Genomic DNA, 22,243 nt, shown 5'->3' with positions numbered 1-22,243 from the left:
GAGATGGATTTAATGGTATCATTCCCCACCAAATGTTAGTGTGACTAGTTTCCGTTCAAATAATTTAGTTGTCCTTGATTTTTTTGACAATAGGTTCACATATGATTAAAAAATATGGGACTTAATTAAGGTATGGTTTTATCTCAATTTATTACGGCTGTCTTGTACATTATTTGACTTATTTATTTATTTATTTGACCGTTGCACGAATGCCGCACGAATGCTGCACGACCGTCGCACGATCGCCGCACGACTGCTGCACAACCGTCGCACGACCGCTCCACAATTGTAGATCGTCGTTGCAGGATTGCCGCCAACAGCCCACCGACCGTGGAAGGTTCTCCGGCAAAGGATTTTGATTTTGACAACCTCTCAATAGATATTGTCTATACTACCGGGTGCCTTCCTTTGGCCCTTGAAGACATAGGTTCATTACTTTATGGAGAGCCCAAAAATAAATGGGAGAATACATTAAAACAATTAAAGAAAATGCCTCATAAAGAGGTACAAGACACATTGAGGATTAACTTTGACACCTTAGAGGATATTCAGCGTGATATTTTTTTCAATCTCGCATGCTTTTTCATCAATGAGGATATTACTAATGCCAATTATATGTGGGAGTCTTGTGAATTGTATCCTGACATTGAAGTCCTTATTAGGAAGTCTTTGAGTAGGATAATGGACAACAAATTTTGGATGCATGACCAACTGATAGACCTGGGAGGGGAAATCCTTCATCAAGGAGATGCTGAAGATGCTAAAAATCTCAAGAAGTGGAGTAGGGTGTGGACGAGCGAGGAGTTCCTCGATTTAATAAGAACAGAAGAGGTAAGACAACTATAGGGTTCAAATGAAAAAGTGACATCCTGCCTTTGATGATCCAACTTTTTGCTCATGATCTTTTCTTCCATTTCTTTCATTAAAATCGTAAATAAAATTACTAGTCACTGACAAACTTCAATTAAACACGGAAATTGATTTATTGACAGAGGTATCAAGATGGTGAAGCACTTGATCTACGGAGGAGTTCTCATATCTCAATTAGCCATGAAGAAATTGGAAGGTTTAAAAATTTGAGGTTCTTGAGATTATCTTATGGGACCTTGGATGGGGATTTCGTTGTTTATTTACCAGAGTTGAGAAGGATTTCGTGGTATCATTCCCCACCAAATGTTAGTGTGACTAGTTTCTGTTCAAGTAATTTAGATGTCCTTGATCTTTTTGACAATAGGTTCACATATGATTAAAAAAATATGGGACTTAATTAAGGTATGGTTTCATCTCAATTTATAACGGCTGTCTGGTACATTATTTGACTTATTGATTTGTTTATTTGACCGCCGCACGACCGTCACACGAAAGCCGCATGACCGTCGCATGATCGCCGCACGACCGCCGCACGACAGTTGCACCACCGCTGCACAATCATAGATCGTCGTCGCAAGATTGCTGCCAATAGCCCACTAACCGTGGAAGGTTCTCCGGCAAAGGATTTTGATTTTGACAACCTCTCAATAGATATTGTCTATACTACGAGGTGCCTTCCTTTGGCCCTTGAAGTCATAGGTTCATTACTTTATGGAGAGCCCAAACATAAATGGGAGAATACATTAAAACAATTAAAGAAAATGCCTCATAAAGAGGTACAAGACACATTGAGGATTAGCTTTGATGCCTTAGAGGATATTCAGCGTGATATTTTTCTCAATCTCGCATGCTTTTTCATCAATGAGGATATTACTAATGCCAATTATATGTGAGAGTCTTGTGAATTGTATCCTAACATTAAGGTCCTTGGTAGGAAGTCTTTGATCGGGGTAATGGACAACAAATTTTGGATGCATAACCAGCGGAGAGAAGCGGGACGGGAAATCCTTCGTCAAGGAGATGCTGGGGATGCTAAAAATCTCAAGTGGAGTAGGGTGTGGACGAGCGAGGAGTTCCGCGATTTCATAAGAACAGAAGAGGTAAGACAACTATAGGGTTCAAATGAAAAAGTGACATCCTACCTTTGAGAATCCAACTTTTTACTCATGATCTTTTCTTCCATTTCTTTCATTAAAATCGTAAATAAAATTACTAGTCACTGACAAACTTCAATTAAACACGGCAATTGATTTATTGACAGAGGTATCAAGATGGTGAAGCACTTGATCTACAGAGGAGTTCTCATATCTCAATTAGCCATGAAGAAATTAGAAGGTTTAAAAATTTGAGATTCTTGAGATTATCTTTTGGGACCTTGGATGGGGATTTCGTTGTTTATTTACCAGAGTTTAGATGGATTTCATGGTATCATTCTCCACCAAATGTTAGTGTGACTAGTTTCCGTTCAAATAATTTAGTTGTCCTCGAACTTTTTCACAATAGGTTGACATATGATTAAAAAAATATGAGACTTAATTAAGGTATGGTTTCATCTAAATTTATAACGGCTGTCTTGTACATTATTTGACTTATTTATTTATATATTTCACCGCCGCACGACCGTCGCACGAATGCCGCACGACCGTTGCGCGATCGCCGCACGACCGTCCCACGACCGCCGCACGACCGTCGCACCACCGCTGCACAATTGTAGATCGTCATCGAAGGATTGCTGCCAACAGCCCACCAACCGTGGAAGGTTCTCCGGCAAAGGATTTTGATTTTGACAACCTCTCAATAGATATTGTCTATATTACCGGGTGCCTTCCTTTGGCCCTTGAAGTCATAGGTTCATTACTTTATGGAGGGCCCAAACATAAATGGGAGAATACATTAAAACAATTAATGAAAATGCCTCATAAAGAGGTACAAGACACATTAAGGATTTAGCTTTGATACCTTAGAGGATATTCAACGTGATATTTTTCTCAATATCGCATGCTTTTTCATCAATGATGATATTACTAATGCCAATTATATGTGAGAGTCTTGTGAATTGTATCCTGACATTGAGGTTCTTGTTAGGAAGTCTTTGATCAGGATAATGGACAACAAATTTTGGATGCATGACCACCTAATAGACTTGGAACGGGAAATCCTTCGTTGACGAGATGCTGGAGATGCTAAAAATCTCAAGAAGTGGAGTAAGGTGTGGACGAGCGAGGAGTTGCTCGATTTCATAAGAACTATAGGGTTCAAATGAAAAAGTGACATCCTGCCTTTGAGGATCCAACTTTTTGCTCATGATCTTTTCTTCCATTTCTTTCATTAAAATCGTAAATAAAGTTACTAGTCACTAACAAACTTCAATTAAACACGACAATTGATTTATTGATAGAGGTATCAAGATGTTGAAGCACTTGATCTACAGAGGAGTTCTCATATCTCAATAAGCCATGAAGAAATTGGAAGGTTTAAAAATTTGAGGTTCTTGAGATTATCGTATGGGACCTTGGATGGGGATTTCGTTGTTTATTTACTAGAGTTGAGATGGATTTCGTGGTATCATTCCCCACCAAATGTTAGTGTGACTAGTTTCTATTTAAATAATTTAGCTGTCCTTGAACTTTTTGACAATAGGTTGACATATGATTAAAGAAATATGAGACTTAATTAAGGTATGGTTTCATCTCAATTTATAACGGCTATCTTGTACACTATTTGACTTATTTAGTTATTTATTTGACCGCGCACGACCGTCGTGCGATCGCCGCATGACCGCTGCACGAACGTCACACGACCGCCGCACAACCATCGCACCACCGCTGCACAATCGTAGATCGTCGTTGCAAGATTGCTACCAACAGCCCACCGACTGTGGAAGGTTCTCCGGCAAAGGATTTTGATTTTGACAACCTCTCAATAGATATTGTCTATATTCTGGGTGCCTTCCTCGGCCCTTGAAGTCACTGTGGTTCATTACTTTATGGAGGGCCCAAACATAAATGGGAGAATACATTAAAACAATTAAATAAAATGCCTCATAAAGAGGTACGGGACACATTGAGGATTAGCTTTGATGCCTTAGAGGATATTCAGCGTTATATTTTTATTAATATCGCATGCTTTTTCATCAATGAGGATATTACTAACGTCAATTATATGTGAGCGTCTTGTGAATTGTATCCTAACATTGAGGTCATTGTTAGGAAGTCTTTGATCAGGATAATGGACAACAAATTTTGGATGCATGACCAACGGAGAGAAGCGGGGACGGGAAATCCTTCGTTAAGGAGATGCTGGAAATGCTAAAAATCTCAAGTGGAGTAGGGTGTGGACGAGCGAGGAATTCCGCGATTTCATAAGAACTTAAGAGGTAAGACAATTATAGGGTTCAAATGAAAAAGTGACATCCTGCCCTTGAGGATCCAACTATTTGCTCATGATCTTTTCTTCCATTTCTTTCATTAAAATTGTAAATAACATTACTAGTCACTGACAAACTTCAATTAATCACGGCAATTGATTTATTGACAGAGTTATCAAGATGTTGAAGCACTTGATCTACGGAGGAGTTCTCATATCTCAATTAGCCATGAAAAATTCGAAGGTCTAAAAATTTGAGGTTCTTGAGATTATCATATGGAACTTGGATGGGGATTTCGTTGTTTATTTACCATAGTTGAGATGGATTTCGTGGTATCATTCCCCACCAAATGTTAGCGTAACTAGTTTCTGTTCAATTAGCTATCCTTGAACTTTTTGACAATAGGTTCACATATGATTAAAAAAATATGGGACTTAATTAAGGTATGGTTTCATCTCAATTTATAACGGCTGTCTCGTACATTATTTGACTTATTTATTTATTTATTTGACCGCCGCACGATCGTCGCACGAATGCCGCACGACCGTCGCATGATCACCGCATCACTATCGCACGTCCGCCGCACGACCATCGCACAACCGCTGCACAGTCATAGATCGTTGTCGCAGGATTGCTGCCAACAGTCCACCGATCGGGAAGGTTCTCCGGCTAAGGATTTTGATTTTGACAACCTCTCAATAGATATTGTCTATACACTTGGGTGCCTTCATTTGGCCCTTGAAGTCATAGGTTCATTACTTTATGGAGTGCCCAAACGTAAATGGGAGAATATGTTAAAAAAATTAATGAAAATGTCATATAAAGAGGTACAAGAGACATTGAGGATTAGCTTTGATACCTTAGAGGATATTCAGCGTGATATTTTTCTCAATATCGCATGCTTTTTCATCAATGATGATATTACTAATGCCAATTATATGTGAGAGTCTTGTGAATTGTATCCTAACATTGAGGTCCTTGTTAGGAAGTCTTTGATCAGGATAATGGACAACAAATTTTGGATGCATGACCGCCGAGATAACTGGGACGGGAAATCCTTCGTCGAGGTGATGCTGGACATGCTAAAAATCTCAAGAAGTGGAGTACGGTGTGGACGAGCGAGGAGTTCCTCGATTTCATAAGAACAGAAGAGGTAAGACAACTATAGGGTTCAATAGAAAAAGTGACATCCTGCCTTTGAGGATCCAACTTTTTGTTCATGATATTTTCTTCTATTTCTTTCATTAAAATCGTAAATAAAATTACTAGTCACTGACAAACTTCAATTAAACACGGCAATTGATTTATTGACAGAGTTATCAAGATGTTGAAGCGCTTGATCTACGGAGAAGTTCTCATATCTCAATTAGCCATGAAGAAATTGGAAGGTTTAAAAATTTGAGGTTCTTGAGATTATCTTATGGGACCTTGGATGGGGATTTCGTTGTTTATTTACCAGAGTTTAGATGGATTTCGTGGTATCATTCCCCACCAAATGTTAGTCTGACTAGTTTCTATTCAAATAATTTAGTTGTCCTTGAACTTTTTGACAATAGGTTCACATATGATTAAAAAAAATATGGAACTTAATTAAGGTATGGTTTCATCTCAATTTATAACGGTTGTCTCGTACATTATTTGACTTATTTATTTATTTATTTGACCGCCGCATGACCGTCGCACGATCGCCGCACGACCGCCGCACGATCGTCACACCAACGCCACACAACTGTCGCACAACTGCTGCACAATCTTAGATCATCGTCGCAGGATTGCTGCCAACAACCCACCGACCGTGGAAGGTTCTCCGGCAAAGGATTTTGATTTTGACAACCTCTCAATATATATTGTCTATACTACTGGGTGCCTTCCTTTGGCCCTTGAAGTCATAGGTTCATTACTTTATGGAGGGCCCAAACATAAATGGGAGAATATATTAAAACAATTAAAGAAAATGCCTCATAAAGAGGTACAAGACACATTGAGGATTAGCTTTGATGCCTTAGAGGATATTCAGCGTGATATTTTTCTCAATATCGCATGCTTTTTCATCAATGATGATATTACTAATGCCAATTATATGTGAGAGTCTTGTGAATTGTATCCTAACATTGAGGTCCTTGTTAGGAAGTCTTTGATCAGGATAATGGACAACAAATTTTGGATGCATGACCGCCTGAGATAACTGGGACGGGAAATCCTTCGTCGAGGTGATGCTGGACATGCTAAAAATCTCAAGAAGTGGAGTACGGTGTGGACGAGCGAGGAGTTCCTCGATTTCATAAGAACAGAAGAGGTAAGACAACTATAGGGTTCAAATGAAAAAGTGACATCCTGCCTTTGAGGATCCAACTTTTGCTCATGATCTTTTCTTCCATTTCTTTCATTAAAATCGTAAATAAAGTTACTAGTCACTAACAAACTTCAATTAAACACGACAATTGATTTATTGATAGAGGTATCAAGATGTTGAAGCACTTGATCTACAGAGGAGTTCTCATATCTCAATAAGCCATGAAGAAATTGGAAGGTTTAAAAATTTGAGGTTCTTGAGATTATCGTATGGGACCTTGGATGGGGATTTCGTTGTTTATTTACTAGAGTTGAGATGGATTTCGTGGTATCATTCCCCACCAAATGTTAGTGTGACTAGTTTCTATTTAAATAATTTAGCTGTCCTTGAACTTTTTGACAACAGGTTGACATATGATTAAAGAAATATGAGACTTAATTAAGGTATGGTTTCATCTCAATTTATAACGGCTATCTTGTACACTATTTGACTTATTTAGTTATTTATTTGACCGCCGCACGACCGTCGTGCGATCGCCGCATGACCGCTGCACGAACGTCACACGACCGCCGCACAACCATCGCACCACCGCTGCACAATCGTAGATCGTCGTTGCAAGATTGCTACCAACAGCCCACCGACTGTGGAAGGTTCTCCGGCAAAGGATTTTGATTTTGACAACCTCTCAATAGATATTGTCTATATTACTGGGTGCCTTCCTCTGGCCCTTGAAGTCACAGGTTCATTACTTTATGGAGGGCCCAAACATAAATGGGAGAATACATTAAAACAATTAAATAAAATGCCTCATAAAGAGGTACAGGACACATTGAGGATTAGCTTTGATGCCTTAGAGGATATTCAGCGTTATATTTTTATTAATATCGCATGCTTTTTCATCAATGAGGATATTACTAACGTCAATTATATGTGAGCGTCTTGTGAATTGTATCCTAACATTGAGGTCATTGTTAGGAAGTCTTTGATCAGGATAATGGACAACAAATTTTGGATGCATGACCAACGGAGAGAACTGGGACGGGAAATCCTTCGTTAAGGAGATGCTGGAAATGCTAAAAATCTCAAGTGGAGTAGGGTGTGGACGAGCGAGGAATTCCGCGATTTCATAAGAACTTAAGAGGTAAGACAATTATAGGGTTCAAATGAAAAAGTGACATCCTGCCCTTGAGGATCCAACTATTTGCTCATGATCTTTTCTTCCATTTCTTTCATTAAAATTGTAAATAACATTACTAGTCACCGACAAACTTCAATTAATCACGGCAATTGATTTATTGACAGAGTTATCAAGATGTTGAAGCACTTGATCTACGGAGGAGTTCTCATATCTCAATTAGCCATGAAAAAATTCGAAGGTCTAAAAATTTGAGGTTCTTGAGATTATCATATGGAACTTGGATGGGGATTTCGTTGTTTATTTACCATAGTTGAGATGGATTTCGTGGTATCATTCCCCACCAAATGTTAGCGTAACTAGTTTCTGTTCAATTAGCTATCCTTGAACTTTTTGACAATAGGTTCACATATGATTAAAAAATATGGGACTTAATTAAGGTATGGTTTCATCTCAATTTATAACGGCTGTCTCGTACATTATTTGACTTATTTATTTATTTATTTGACCGCCGCACGATCGTCGCACGAATGCCGCACGACCGTCGCATGATCACCGCATCACTATCGCACGTCCGCCGCACGACCATCGCACAACCGCTGCACAGTCATAGATCGTTGTCGCAGGATTGCTGCCAACAGTCCACCGATCGGGGAAGGTTCTCCGGCTAAGGATTTTGATTTTGACAACCTCTCAATAGATATTGTCTATACTACTGGGTGCCTTCATTTGGCCCTTGAAGTCATAGGTTCATTACTTTATGGAGTGCCCAAACGTAAATGGGAGAATATGTTAAAAAAATTAATGAAAATGTCATATAAAGAGGTACAAGAGACATTGAGGATTAGCTTTGATACCTTAGAGGATATTCAGCGTGATATTTTTCTCAATATCGCATGCTTTTTCATCAATGAGGATATTACTAATGCCAATTATATGTGAGAGTCTTGTGAATTGTATCCTAACATTAAGGTCATTATTAGGAAGTCTTTGATCAGGATAATGGACAACAAATTTTGGATGCATGACCACCTGAGATAACTGGGATGGGAAATCCTTCGTCGAGGAGATGCTGGAGATGCTAAAAATCTCAAGAAGTGGAGTAGGGTGTGGACAAGCGAGGAGTTCCTCGATTTCATAAGAACATAAGATGTAAGACAACTATAGGGTTCAATAGAAAAAGTGACATCCTGCCTTTGAGGATCCAACTTTTTGTTCATGATATTTTCTTCTATTTCTTTCATTAAAATCGTAAATAAAATTACTAGTCAGCGACAAACTTCAATTAAACACGGCAATTGATTTATTGACAGAGTTATCAAGATGTTGAAGCGCTTGATCTACGGAGAAGTTCTCATATCTCAATTAGCCATGAAGAAATTGGAAGGTTTAAAAATTTGAGGTTCTTGAGATTATCTTATGGGACCTTGGATGGGGATTTCGTTGTTTATTTACCAGAGTTTAGATGGATTTCGTGGTATCATTCCCCACCAAATGTTAGTCGACTAGTTTCTATTCAAATAATTTAGTTGTCCTTGAACTTTTTGACAATAGGTTCACATATGATTAAAAAAAATATGGAACTTAATTAAGGTATGGTTTCATCTCAATTTATAACGGTTGTCTCGTACATTATTTGACTTATTTATTTATTTATTTGACCGCCGCATGACCGCCGCACGATCGCCGCACGACCGCCGCACGATCGTCACACCAACGCCACACAACTGTCGCACAACTGCTGCACAATCTTAGATCATCGTCGCAGGATTGCTGCCAACAACCCACCGACCGTGGAAGGTTCTCCGGCAAAGGATTTTGATTTTGACAACCTCTCAATATATATTGTCTATACTCTTGGGTGCCTTCCTTTGGCCCTTGAAGTCATAGGTTCATTACTTTATGGAGGGCCCAAACATAAATGGGAGAATATATTAAAACAATTAAAGAAAATGCCTCATAAAGAGGTACAAGACACATTGAGGATTAGCTTTGATGCCTTAGAGGATATTCAGCGTGATATTTTTCTCAATATCGCATGCTTTTTCATCAATGGGGATATTATTAATGCCAATTATATGTGAGCGTCTTGTGAATTGTATCCTAACATTGAGGTCCTTGTTAGGAAGTCTTTGATCGGGATAATGGACAACAAATTTTGGATGCATGACCACCGAGATAACCTGGGACGGAAATCCTTCGTCGAGGTGATGCTGGAGATGCTAAAAATCTTAAGAAGTGGAGTACGGTGTGGACGAGCGAGGAGTTCCGCGATTTAATTTAATAAGAACATAAGAGATAAGACAACTATAGGGTTCAAATGAAAAGGTGACATCCTGCCTTTGAGGATCCAACTTTTTGCTCATGATATTTTCTTCCATTTCTTTCATTAAAATCGTAAATAAAATTACTAGTCACTGACAAACTTCAATTAAACACGGCAATTGATTTATTGACAGGAGTATCAAGATGTTGAAGCACTTGATCTACGGAGGAGTTCTCATATCTCAATTAGCCATGAAGAAATTGGAAGGTTTAAAAATTTGAGGTTCTTGATATTATCTTATGGGACCTTGGATGGGGATTTCGTTGTTCATTTACCAGAGTTGAGGTGGATTTCGTGGTATCATTCTCCACCAAATGTTAGTGTGACTAGTTTCGGTTCAAATAATTTAGCTGTCCTTGAACTTTTTGACAATAGGTTCACATATGATTAAAAAAATATGGGACTTAATTAAGGTATGGTTTCATCTCAATTTATAACGGCTGTCTCGTACATTATTTGACTTATTTATTTATTTATTTGACCGCCGCATGACCGTCGCACGATCGTCGCACGACCATCGCACATCCGCCGCACCACCATCGCACCACCGCTGCACAATCGTAGATCGTCATCGCAGGATTGCTGCCAACAGCCCCCTGACCGCGGAAGGTTCTCTGGCAAAGGATTTTGATTTTGACAACCTCTCAATAGATATTGTCTATACTACTGGGTGCCTTCCTTTAGCCCTTGAAGTCATAGGTTCATTACTTTATGGAGGACCCAAACATAAATGGGAGAATACATTAAAACAATTAAAGAAAATGCCTCATAAAGAGGTACAAGACACATTGAGGATTAGCTTTGATGCCTTAGAGGGTATTCGGCGTGATATTTTTCTCAATATCACATGCTTTTTCATCAATGAGGATAATTCTAGTGCCAATTATATGTGAGAGTCTTGTGAATTGTTTCCTGACATTGAGGTCCTTGTTAGGAAGTCTTTGATCAAGATAATGGACAACAAATTTTGGATGCATGACCAACTGATAGACTTGGGACGGGAAATCCTTCGTCTAGGAGATGCTGGACATGCTAAAAATCTCAAGAAGTGGAGTAGGGTGTAGATGAGGGAGGAGTTCCTCGATTTCATAAGAACTCGTAAGACAACTATAGGGTTCAAATGAAAAAGTGACATCATGCCTTTGAGGATTCAACTTTTTGCTCATGATATTTTCTTCCATTTCTTTCATTAAAATCGTAAATAAAATTACTAGTCACTGACAAACTTCAATTAAACACGGCAATTGATTTATTGACAGAGGTATCAAGATGTTGAAGCACTTGATCTACGGAGGAGTTCTCATATCTCAATTAGCCATGAAGAAATTGGAAGGTTTAAAAATTTGAGGTTCTTGAGATTATCTTTTGGGACCTTGGATGGGGATTTCGTTGTTTATTTACCAGAGTTGAGATGGATTTCGTGGTATCATTCCCCACCAAATGTTAGTGTGACTAGTTTCGGTTCAAATAATTTAGCTGTCCTTGAACTTTTTGACAATAGGTTGACATATGATTAAAGAAATATGAGATTCAATTAATGTAAGATTTCATCTCAATTATAACGGCTGTCTCGTACATTATTTGACTTATTTATTTATTTATTTGACCGTCACACGAATGCCGCACGACCGTCCCACGATCGCCGCACGACCGTCCCACAAACCGTCCCACGACCGTCCCACGATCGTAGATCGTCGTCGCAAACGTCCGCCGCACGACCGTCGCACAACCGCTACACAATCGTAGATCGTCGTCGCAGGATTGCTGCCAACAGCCCACTGACCGCAGAAGGTTCTCTGGCAAAGGATTTTGATTTTGACAACCTCTCAGTAGATATTGTCTATACTACTGGGTGCCTTGCTTTGGCACTTGAAGTCATAGGTTCATTACTTTATGGAGGGCCCAAACATAAATGGGAGAATACATTAAAACAATTAAAGAAAATGCCTCATAAAGTGGTTCAAGACACATTGAGGATTAGCTTTGATGCCTTAGAAGATATTCAGCGTGATATTTTTCTCAATATTGCATGCTTTTTCATCAATGAGGATATTACTAATGCCAATTATATATGAGAGTCTTGTGAATTGTTTCCTGACATTGAGGTCCTTGTTAGGAAGTCTTTGATCAGGATAATGGACAACAAATTTTGGATGCATGACCAACTGATAGACTTGGGATGGGAAATCCTTCGTCTAGGAGATGCTGGAGATGCTAAAAATCTCAAGAAGTAGAGTAGGGTGTAGATGAGCGAGGAGTTCATCGATTTCATAAGAACAGAAGAGGTAAGACAACTATAGGGTTCAAATGAAAAAGTGATATCCTGCCTTTGAGGATCCAACTTTTTGCGCATGATATTTTCTTCCATTTCTTTCATTAAAATCGTAAATAAAATTACTAGTCACTGACAAACTTCAATTAAACACGGCAATTGATTTATTGACAGAGGTATCAAGATGTTGAAGCACTTGATCTACGGAGGAGTTCTCATATCTCAATTAGCCTTGAAGAAATTGGAAGGTTTAAAAATTTGAGGTTCTTGAGATTATCTTATGGGACCTTGGATGGGGATTTCGTTGTTCATTTACCAGAGTTGAGGTGGATTTCGTGGTATCATTCTCCACCAAATGTTAGTGTGACTAGTTTCGGTTCAAATAATTTAGCTGTCCTTGAACTTTTTGACAATAGTTTCACATATGATTAAAAAAATATGGGACTTAATTAAGGTATGTTTTCATCTCAATTTATAACGGCTGTCTGGTATATTATTTGACTTATTTATTTATTTATTTGACCGCCGCATGATCGTCGCACGAATGCCGCTGGATCGTCGCACGATTGCCGCACGACTGTCGCACGAACGTCGCATGACCGCTGCACAATCGTAGATCGTCGTCGCAGGATGGCCGCCAACAGCCCACCGATCGTGGGTGGGGGTGGTGGCCGGTGAGCGTGGGCGGTGGGTCTGTGGCGCAGATCTAGCTTGCCGGCGGCCGTAGCCTTCGCGATTCGACGAAGGGTTTTTTTCATTTTTCAAAAAAGAAGAAGAATGATATATATATATATATATATATATATATATATATGTATATATATATATATGTATATATATGTATATATGTATGTATGTATATATATATATATATATGTATATATGTATGTATGTATGTATATATGTATATATGTATGTATGTATGTATGTATGTATATATGTATATATGTATGTATGTATGTATATATGTATATATGTATGTATGTATATATATATGTTTATATGTATATATGTATGTACATATATATATTTATATACATACATATATTATACTCATCAAAGCCCATTGTGTAAGATTTTTTTACCAAACACACATTTAACTCAAAGTCCATTTGCAAAAAAAAATTTCCAAACATAATCACATTCCCCAAGTAACTTTGGGCTTTCAGCATTTGCATTGGGCTCAAAGCCCTTGCAAATGCTGAACCAACGCAGTTGTAGTCCCAAATCTCTCAAAGTTTACCAATTTGGTAGATTTGGCCTTATCCAATTTCTCTGCAAATCAAAATTCATCAAATATAAAGCACAAATGTGACCTAGGGTGGATTGGAAGGCTATCCAAACTAAAAGAGTTGAGCTTGTATTTTCTCAAGTTAATTGCACCGATTCCAAAGTTGGGTGTCCTTTCTCTTCTAGAACATCTTCGTTTGAGAGGACTAGACCTGCAACCCCTCAAGTAGCTACCGCCTTCCTTATTTTCTTTAAATCTTCACAATTTCAGCTCCACAGATCGCCACTATTTAACTCGAAAGTTCTGCCAGATTTGACGCTTAATTGCTCGAGATTGCAAGAAATTCAACTCCGGGGACTTTCACAATTGTAGCACTTATCTTTGCTTAGTTGTGAACTTCGGTGCTTATCCATACCATATAGCTTATGGACACTGTATGTACAATGTTGCCCTAATATGATTGAGATTCAGTCTATTGGGATGTCGGCATCACTGAAGTCAAACTTCCTTTTTGTAGATGAAAACCAAACTTAAAAGTCTCTCTCCTGTAAAATGTCATTGCATTACAAGAATGCTAGACTTGTCTAGATACTCAACTTTAGAGAGGTTGACTTTTGATAATTGCGAGAGGTTGAAGGAAATAGACAGCTCCATTGGAAAGTTAACGCACTTGCGTGAACTGAATATCACCGATTGTAAGCTCATTGAGCATGTGCTTGATGAAATTGGGCTTAAAGCCCCTTGCAAATGCTTAACCAAACACAGCCATTGAGTTGTTCTCTAGAGAACATAGTTTAGGTATGCATTTGGTTTGTGACAATGGACTTGGACATATATATTGACTATGTTCGGGTATCCGAAAATGAGCTAAAAAATGTCATTCTAGACCTTCTCTGGACTTAGCCAATGGGAGACAAATTAGCATTGTGATCTTCAATTTGAAGGAAAAAGTAAGATGATCAGATCGTGAACCAAACCCTAACCCTTGAATTAACTTGGGTTAAATTCTTGCGAAATGATCAAGACGTCCTTAAACCAAGAACGACAAAAAATGTCCCTTGTAACTCAGTTTGATGCGATTCTGATTGACCTAATTCAAATGAATGATTTTAATCATGAATTGCAAAATTAAATGTTTCATAAAATAAAATAAAAAAGTTATAGGTAGGGACTCCCGAGTTCTCTTTTTTTCTTCTTTTTTCTAAGAAAGCAAGAAATTTTTTTCCATAAAATTAAGATGTCATTGTATCAAAGTGTGGATGGTGAATAATAACATAATGATGTGCATGCTAGAGAATTCAATTTGATTTTCTTTTCATTTGTGAAGTTGATAATTTTTTTTTTTTTTTTTTGGATAAGAGGAACCAGCTTGCGGTGACAATTGCGCCGTAAACCCCGATGATGCTAGCGCGCCTACCACCACGGCGTCACTCTTAATACACCTAGCTACTCCTGCTAGCCCTCTTGCGTAGCAAGGGATTCGAACCTCTCCCCTCTCTTGCAAAGAATCACTGAGGCCTACCTAGCGGAGCCACCACGACCGGTGATTGGTAAAAATTGTTGGCTACTGAAAAATTTCACATTTTAGATTAATTTTGAGTATTCAATTTTTCTACTCTCTTCAATTGCAAATTTATAAATTTAACTTTTAAGTTCATTCTTGAAAAGATCAATTCCATCTCAATAAATCATTCAAAAGAAGAAGAAACATGCCGCATATAAAAGTGTAATTGTTACAAAACCATGTCAGTTAATGAAATACTTATTTTCCTAGGTTCTGATAAGGGAAAAAAACAAAACTAGACATATCTATGATGCGAAGTGAAGGTATTATATATGAAGATACCTTACAATAGCGGTATATGATTAAATTGACCAATCAAAAGGGAGAGAATGAACATGCATCAGGTTAGATGAGAATCATAGGACGCGGACGATAGTGATGTGTCAGTCACACCATGTTACCACTGCCGCATGACGAAGAGTTAGAATCTATTTTTCTCTTTTTGTGCAAGCGGTTATTTAAAAGAAAAAAAAATTTATGACTAATTTTTCTTGAAACAAATGCACTTGACATGCCATTTTCCTCCGTTAGAGACATCTCCAGTTATAAGCTTAACCTTTGCGAAAGAGAACATTGTGACCTTATTATCCTCCTTTATCCACACCGATTACCGCTTTTAAAGTACCCAAAGGCAGGCGTCAAGACTCAGCAAGGACGAGCAGCAAGAGAACAGTTTCCCCTAATACGGCAAAATGAAATAAAGAAAAGTATAATTTATACGGCGGGATAATCAAAAATTAAAGTTGCAATGGAATTGTCCCCAAAAGAAAACCTATCAACTCCACGATGCCGGTGTTAATATACACAGCATCAACCAATACAGTTCCATTATGACGGTTGCAAAAATTCTACTCTCGTAATATTGGCCCATTTTGGTTCGGCTTTCCCAAAGAGCTTTGAGCCCCAAAATCCATTGGGGAATAATTTTTACTTTTGATTCACATTTTTGAGTCTCCATTTGCCAATTGCTAGCATTCCGTGAGTCTCCATTTGCCAATTGCTAGCATTCGGAATACTGAAAGCCCAATTTTAGTATTTTCGAAATGCTAGTCTAAGGTTTCATGAATTTTTTTCTTTTCACTATTGCCCTTACTGATAATCATTTTTTTCCCTTTTGCCCTCTTTCTCTACTATTCATCGTCTTCTTCAAGTCCGCTTCTTCAAGTCCACCGTGAAGCTGAGCTAGTGGGCAGCGCCACCAGCACCACCGCCAAGAGCCGCTCCCCAACGATTCCCCAACGATTTTCAGCTGCATCTCCTCCTCCCTTTTCTTTTCTTTTCTTTTTTTTTCCTTTTTCTTTTCACCTCAAAGCTACTTTGCAAAATATACACAAATTAAGTTTCCAAACACACTAGCATTCACATAATCCTGCATATCATTGATGCTACACATTCCTACGGTGACCAAAAAAGGAAAAATGCTTTGACACGGGCTAAGATCAGCAAGTTGCCCCCTACCAATTTATCGACTGATTGTGTGCGAAATGTTATTTGCGAGTGCATATTCCAGATCATTATACTCAACTCAAGGAAAAAAACAATGCCAAACACAAAATTGCTAGCTCTAAGTTACATAATTATTACAGGAACTCAAAAGGGATGAGGAAAAACACCTACATTGGCATAGATACCAACACGAAACATCAAATTTGTCCCTGCAAAGGAAATTTTGCTAACAAAAAATATCACATTAAAAGAGCATCAACGGTTAATTGGAGTATGCATCCGCTCAACAATCCTATTTACTGCATCACGGGACATCACCAATGTGTCGTGGAGCAGGATGCTGTATACATTAAGGCCCTGAAAAAACAAATCATCATATCGACAGTTATTGAACTGAATGACCCTCTTTAGAGTAGGTAGTAATGTGCCCAACAAAGCGTGACTACCGAGTGCTGTAACCGATATCATGAAATAAAGTGATATTGCAAGATTTTCAGGCCATAAGTGATCACACAACTTCCGAAATAGGAAACTACTATACATGCCTACAGCTGTGGAATTGTGAACCTGGTGGTCTAGACGTGCAAGTGAGATTATTTGTTCCAAATACAACCTGATGGTTTTCCTAATCATCACTAGAAGTTACATAAAAGAATACATTCCTTCCTGCAATATTGTCACTATATCCCCATCTCTTACGACCAAAAGTACAAACAATTGATCTTGCACTAGTGTCCCCATCCTGCTATGATATGATATGAATCTGTGATGACTTCAGATGCAAGATATTATCAACTACATCAATAGAGTTGAAAGAGGACATGCCTAAAATACCAACATACACATATAAATAAATTTCTGGCAGGACAACCTGAATGACAACGTTCTTTCCCCACGGAGCATCACAAAAAATAAATGAATTGGATAGAAAATGGGAGATGATGCCCAATTTATAGCGCTACCACAACTTGTGTTTCAACTCCTTCCAATGAAAAATCCCTCCATTTTCACTCCAATTTCCATTACTCTCAACAATAGGAGAGGACACGATTTATAGTCCCTCATATTCATTCCTCCACCTCCATTCTCGTTAATTTCATGCATTCTCAGACCCAAGCACAGCATAAGAGAACTTTCTAGAATGCTATATCAAGCCTGCCTAAATCAGTCTCGACAATGCAAAATCTGAAACCAAAAGGTAAACTTACTATAGAGGGTAACACATTGACATAGTGTAGATTCTGCGTGGCCAATTTCAGCTTCTCATTGATGGGACCACCATCCACAAGCAGAACTTTCTTAGTGTTCTCCATTTGCTCGACATAGTTTACAACGTTCTTTGTCTTGTGCGTTGGGATCTCCATATCATCAAATATTAGAAGCTGAATAGTTGTGCAATTTTCAATAGCCAGGAAATACCATATCAAATATACAGCATAGATAGAGAAAAGAAAGGAAGATTTGAATATAGAATGGGTTCATTTTGAGGTACAGTGGTGATGAAGACCAGTAAAGAGCTCAACATAACAAGTACCAAAGCAAAAGGTTGCTGAATAGCCTTTCACATTTTCTTTTTCTGTAGTGTACAAAGTTTAATTTTACTTAATGTTGAAAAACTGAAAGCCCGAAACGTTTCAAAAGACGCATTTTTTTTTTTTTTTTTTTTGGTAAGGGAAAGACACAGATATTGATATGTATGTTGTTTAGAATTTTTTCCTACTTTACAAATATTTAAGAAAAAATTGGTTCTCAATATTTTGAAGGAAAGCTTTCATATCCAATAAAAACAGACCCTAAATCTCAAGATACTGCTCCTCCAAAAAGGAGGTCATAAGCACAGGGATAATGAAGTAGGAAAGGAACAGACTCTAGGAGAGTACATGCCAAGACATGCTTGACTAGAAAGTTATCATCATTGCTTAGATGCCTTAAATCGGACCCCCAGGTTTACCATATTGAACAATCAACAGGTAGAACATTCAAGAGCAGTGAGACAGATTCACCTTTCCTTCAGCTGCACGTGCAGTGAGAGCAATCTTCAGCCCCAGGCGCCTAACCTTTTTATTCAGCTTAATAGCATGGCTTCGTGGTTTTGGGCCATGCATTGTAGCACCACCTCTAAACTGTCATCCAAAAATTTGCTTGTCAGATTTTACACAAACCATCTCAGTAGAAACAGACCTCTATAGCAACTAGACAAAACATAATCAAACCTGGGGCCCACGCCTACTACCATGCCTTGCTCGACCAGTGCCCTTCTGTTTCCATGGTTTTCTGCCTGTCCCACTGACTTCACTAATTGTTTTAGTTGAATGCGTACCCTGTAGATCAACCCATCAACTTACTAACAAATCTCCACAAAAGCTTCTCAGAGAAGTAAACACATTCAGCATTCCAAAACTGTGGGAAAATGAGATAACCCATTCAATGGAAAGAAAGTAGTCTATCAGTGGTTTCTCAGTCTTCTACAATATTTTAGATGCTTCTCAGAGCAGTAAATAAAATTCAAAGCGTTATTCAGCACATCAAGCTATGCATGAAAAGATTTTCAGCAGACACAAATACCAGATTTCAAAGTGCATAAGATTATGGCACAAAACCTGTTGTCGTTTTGCAAGCTGCCATCTCACAACACGATGAACAATATCTTTTCTAATAGGTACATCAAAAACATCTCCAGCTAAGACCATCAAGCCCTTCTCTTCACTAAGAAAGTTCGTCACTGGAATTACAAGGTCCTGGTAAAGTCCTGTAAGAACATGTTGTGAGTAAAATACTACAGCAAATAAGCAGTGCTGATATCTCCCCATTGAAAAGAAAATATAACGGATACGCCACTATATATATCCTGCATTCACTTAATAATTCTGAAAATCATTTTAATACTTGAAATATCTTCTTGAGTCCTATAACATTGCAAGTTCTGCAAGACATTTCAAACCTCTGGATCTATTCTTGCTTTCCCTTGATTCCTAAGCAAGTCATGGCTTATTTTCTATATCTCAAGATAAATTTCCAGGGGCTACCGAGACATGTAAAAGATGGCAATTATAATTATCAGTATCTTTTACATGAAACATATTGTGAAGCACATTCCATACATACCTATCTCGCGATCAGGCACAATTACTTTCTTCTTGGACAATAAGTCAGAAGGGAAGTCAGCTTCACCATTAGGAGTCAGTATTGAGGTTGATAGCCTTCGATGACCAAAGAAAAAAGCTCCATCCTACATGCAGTCACATAAAACACACCCTTATGTCAAGAGTTAGAGCTAAGGATGGATTTATCTCATGTTCATCAATCAACTGCTATGAACTCTAGACAGTAGAAAGTAAGACAACCCAAGTTTGCTTCTTCAATAGGAAGAGACCACTGGGTTATAGAATGTAAGCTGAGAAAACATTTAAAGACAAATACAAAATTATAATTTCACTCATAATATACCATCATAAGCATTTGACCGAGTAAAATCCTGGGAGCAACCACAGGCAAAAAAAACTACTCTTCCTTTACATTTACCACATGTAATTATAACAAAGTAGTAGAACATCAACATACCTTTAATGATTGAGAAAACTCTACAGTGGATAAGCTCTGTTGTGAAATGAGGCCCCGCAAATCTATCGAGAAAAATTATAAAAAGCATTAAACCATCCTCAATGAACAACCAAAAGCAACAATCTATGCAGTGAAACAGATCGAAAAGAAAAAAGCACATCCCCTCACCATGAGCCCAGTGAGAAGAACCGTTCGTGGCCGAAACTGAACCAATGCACCTCCATTGGCTCAACGGCCCGAGCAACTGTACTGCCCTTCTAGAAATTGACAATGCCATGTCCCTAACTTTGTCAGGGGAACATTCACCTCCTCATCTGCCATCGACAAGAACAGATAAGAGACCCCACAACTCACGATTGCATTTACATTTATCAGTGAAATACCTAAATAAAGATATTACAAAAGAGGGACTTGGCAGTCTAAGCAAACCACTAATCTAACTAAAACCTTGAGCTCACTTTCTCATTTGTAAGGCGACAACTTTTGTCTGGAGAAAATGAAATCCTAGTCATCATCTCTTCCTTTGCCTTTCAGTACATCAACCGTCAACTTAAAAAGGGCATATCCACAAACAACATCCCAGACAAGAAGGGGTTCCCCAACTCCTCCCAATCCACGAGCTTACCAAAATCCCAAAAAGAGGACCAGCAGTAGACATCACTGCGGCCTCGCAACGCAGTAATTTATACCCCATTCGCCTTATACCACACTCCATCCTACACAAGGCAACAATGCTCACAACGAAACCGAGAGAGGACCCACCACACAAAACGGAGCTTCAGCAACAGTTCACACACGGAGCGATACTTCCCAACAAGAAGACCAAGAACGAAAGGCCCGAAAAACCTCGCCGCCGCCGCCGCCCAGTTAGCCAAGCTACTACATCGGCGCGGGCGAGCACCACCACCGCGGATTCCCTCCCGGGAAAACCAAACCAACCCAATCGAAATCGCACGCCAAAGCAGACGAACAACCTCCCAAGCAGCAAGAAAAACAAACAGAAACGAACTCCAGCACAACAATGAAAAAGCCCACAGCCGGACGTGCTGAGAAGCTACCAAAAAAGCGGGAACGATCCGCCGACAAAGGCCGCGGACGAATGCGCGGCGGCGGCGGCGGAAGAGAAAGAAAGAGATGTTACCGGAAGCACCGTGAGCGGCGGCGGCGGCGGCCGGCGGCGAGAGAGACAGAGAGAATGAGCTGCTGCAGCTGAGTAGTCGGGGGAAGGAGGAGAGAAAACCCCAGCCAGGTTCCAAAATCCCCCGGCGAAGTGGGCCTGGGTAGATGGACCATTCACCTATAAAAAAAAAAAGCCCATCCAAGAAAGGATTATGGGCCGGGCCTTCGGGCTTTTTCACATGGGTTTTGCTAACATAAATTGTAATCCCAAACTGCTATCCAATGTATTGGAGAAAAGTCTGAATTGGGGCCAAGAGGAACGTGTAAATCCATATTTATCGCGCACTACCTAATAAAGAAGACGAACGGAATGAACGAACGGTAGGAACGGAGCTGGTGGATCGTTAGGGTTTGGAAATGGCCTGAGCCTGCAGTGGTAACTGCAATATGGATTGTTGATGCGAATTCATGAGTGATGTGCGAGCAGAAGCGATAGGTTTCTTAGTGTCAAAGTTGAAGGACAAAGAAATCTCTCTAGGGAAATGTTGGACAATTTGAGAATTATCTTGAAAAAGCTTTCAACTGAAAGTTAGTAGTGGGAAGGTAAGACTAGTATTGAGCTTTCAGCATTTGGCAAAATACTGAAACTCATTTTTATCTTCCAAAACTACTTTCACTAATTCTTCAAATTTCCAATGTTGTACTTCGTTATTTTTTATTTTTATTTTTTAAAATTTTTATTTGTTTAAAATTGAAAAATAAAATAAAACATATGATTAAAAAAAAAAAAAAACAAAAAGAGAGAGAACACTAAACCCTTCCCTAGTCCAGCGAAGGGTTAGTCTTTTTTTTTTAAAAATATACTTTTTTTATTTTATTTTTTAAAAATTTTAAATAAATAAAAATTAAAAAAACTAATATCAATTACCAAAAAGAGTTTTTCAAATGTATTTTTTTTTTATTAAACAGTATTTCTCTAAAAATTGTTTTTCAAAGCGTAATTTATTAAACAGCCTTTGTTTTTGTCAAAAACCCTTTAGGTTAAACTATTTTGCATTT

At 38.6% G+C, this 22,243-nt stretch overlaps 1 protein-coding gene across 1 annotated transcript; it reads right to left on the bottom strand.

The window, feature by feature from the left end:
• Nucleotides 1-16,497: 16,497 nt before the first annotated feature.
• On the bottom strand, nt 16,498-21,318 carry LOC104452645 (50S ribosomal protein L4). The gene is made up of 9 exons (XM_010067108.3): nt 21,207-21,318; nt 20,234-20,379; nt 20,066-20,127; nt 19,610-19,733; nt 19,105-19,253; nt 18,718-18,825; nt 18,508-18,627; nt 17,713-17,886; nt 16,498-16,861 (listed from the first exon to the last, which is right to left on the bottom strand). The coding sequence occupies exons 2-9, from the start codon at nt 20,340-20,342 to the stop codon at nt 16,760-16,762; spliced, it is 948 nt and encodes a 315-aa protein (XP_010065410.2). The 5' UTR covers nt 20,343-20,379; nt 21,207-21,318; the 3' UTR covers nt 16,498-16,759.
• Between the last annotated feature and the right edge of the window lie 925 nt (nt 21,319-22,243).

The sequence above is a fragment of the Eucalyptus grandis genome, chromosome 7 (assembly GCF_016545825.1).
Source record: "Eucalyptus grandis isolate ANBG69807.140 chromosome 7, ASM1654582v1, whole genome shotgun sequence".
Lineage (NCBI taxonomy): Eukaryota > Viridiplantae > Streptophyta > Magnoliopsida > Myrtales > Myrtaceae > Eucalyptus > Eucalyptus grandis.
Note: the sequence above shows the minus strand (reverse complement) of the source record. Positions and strands in the feature narration are given on the sequence as shown.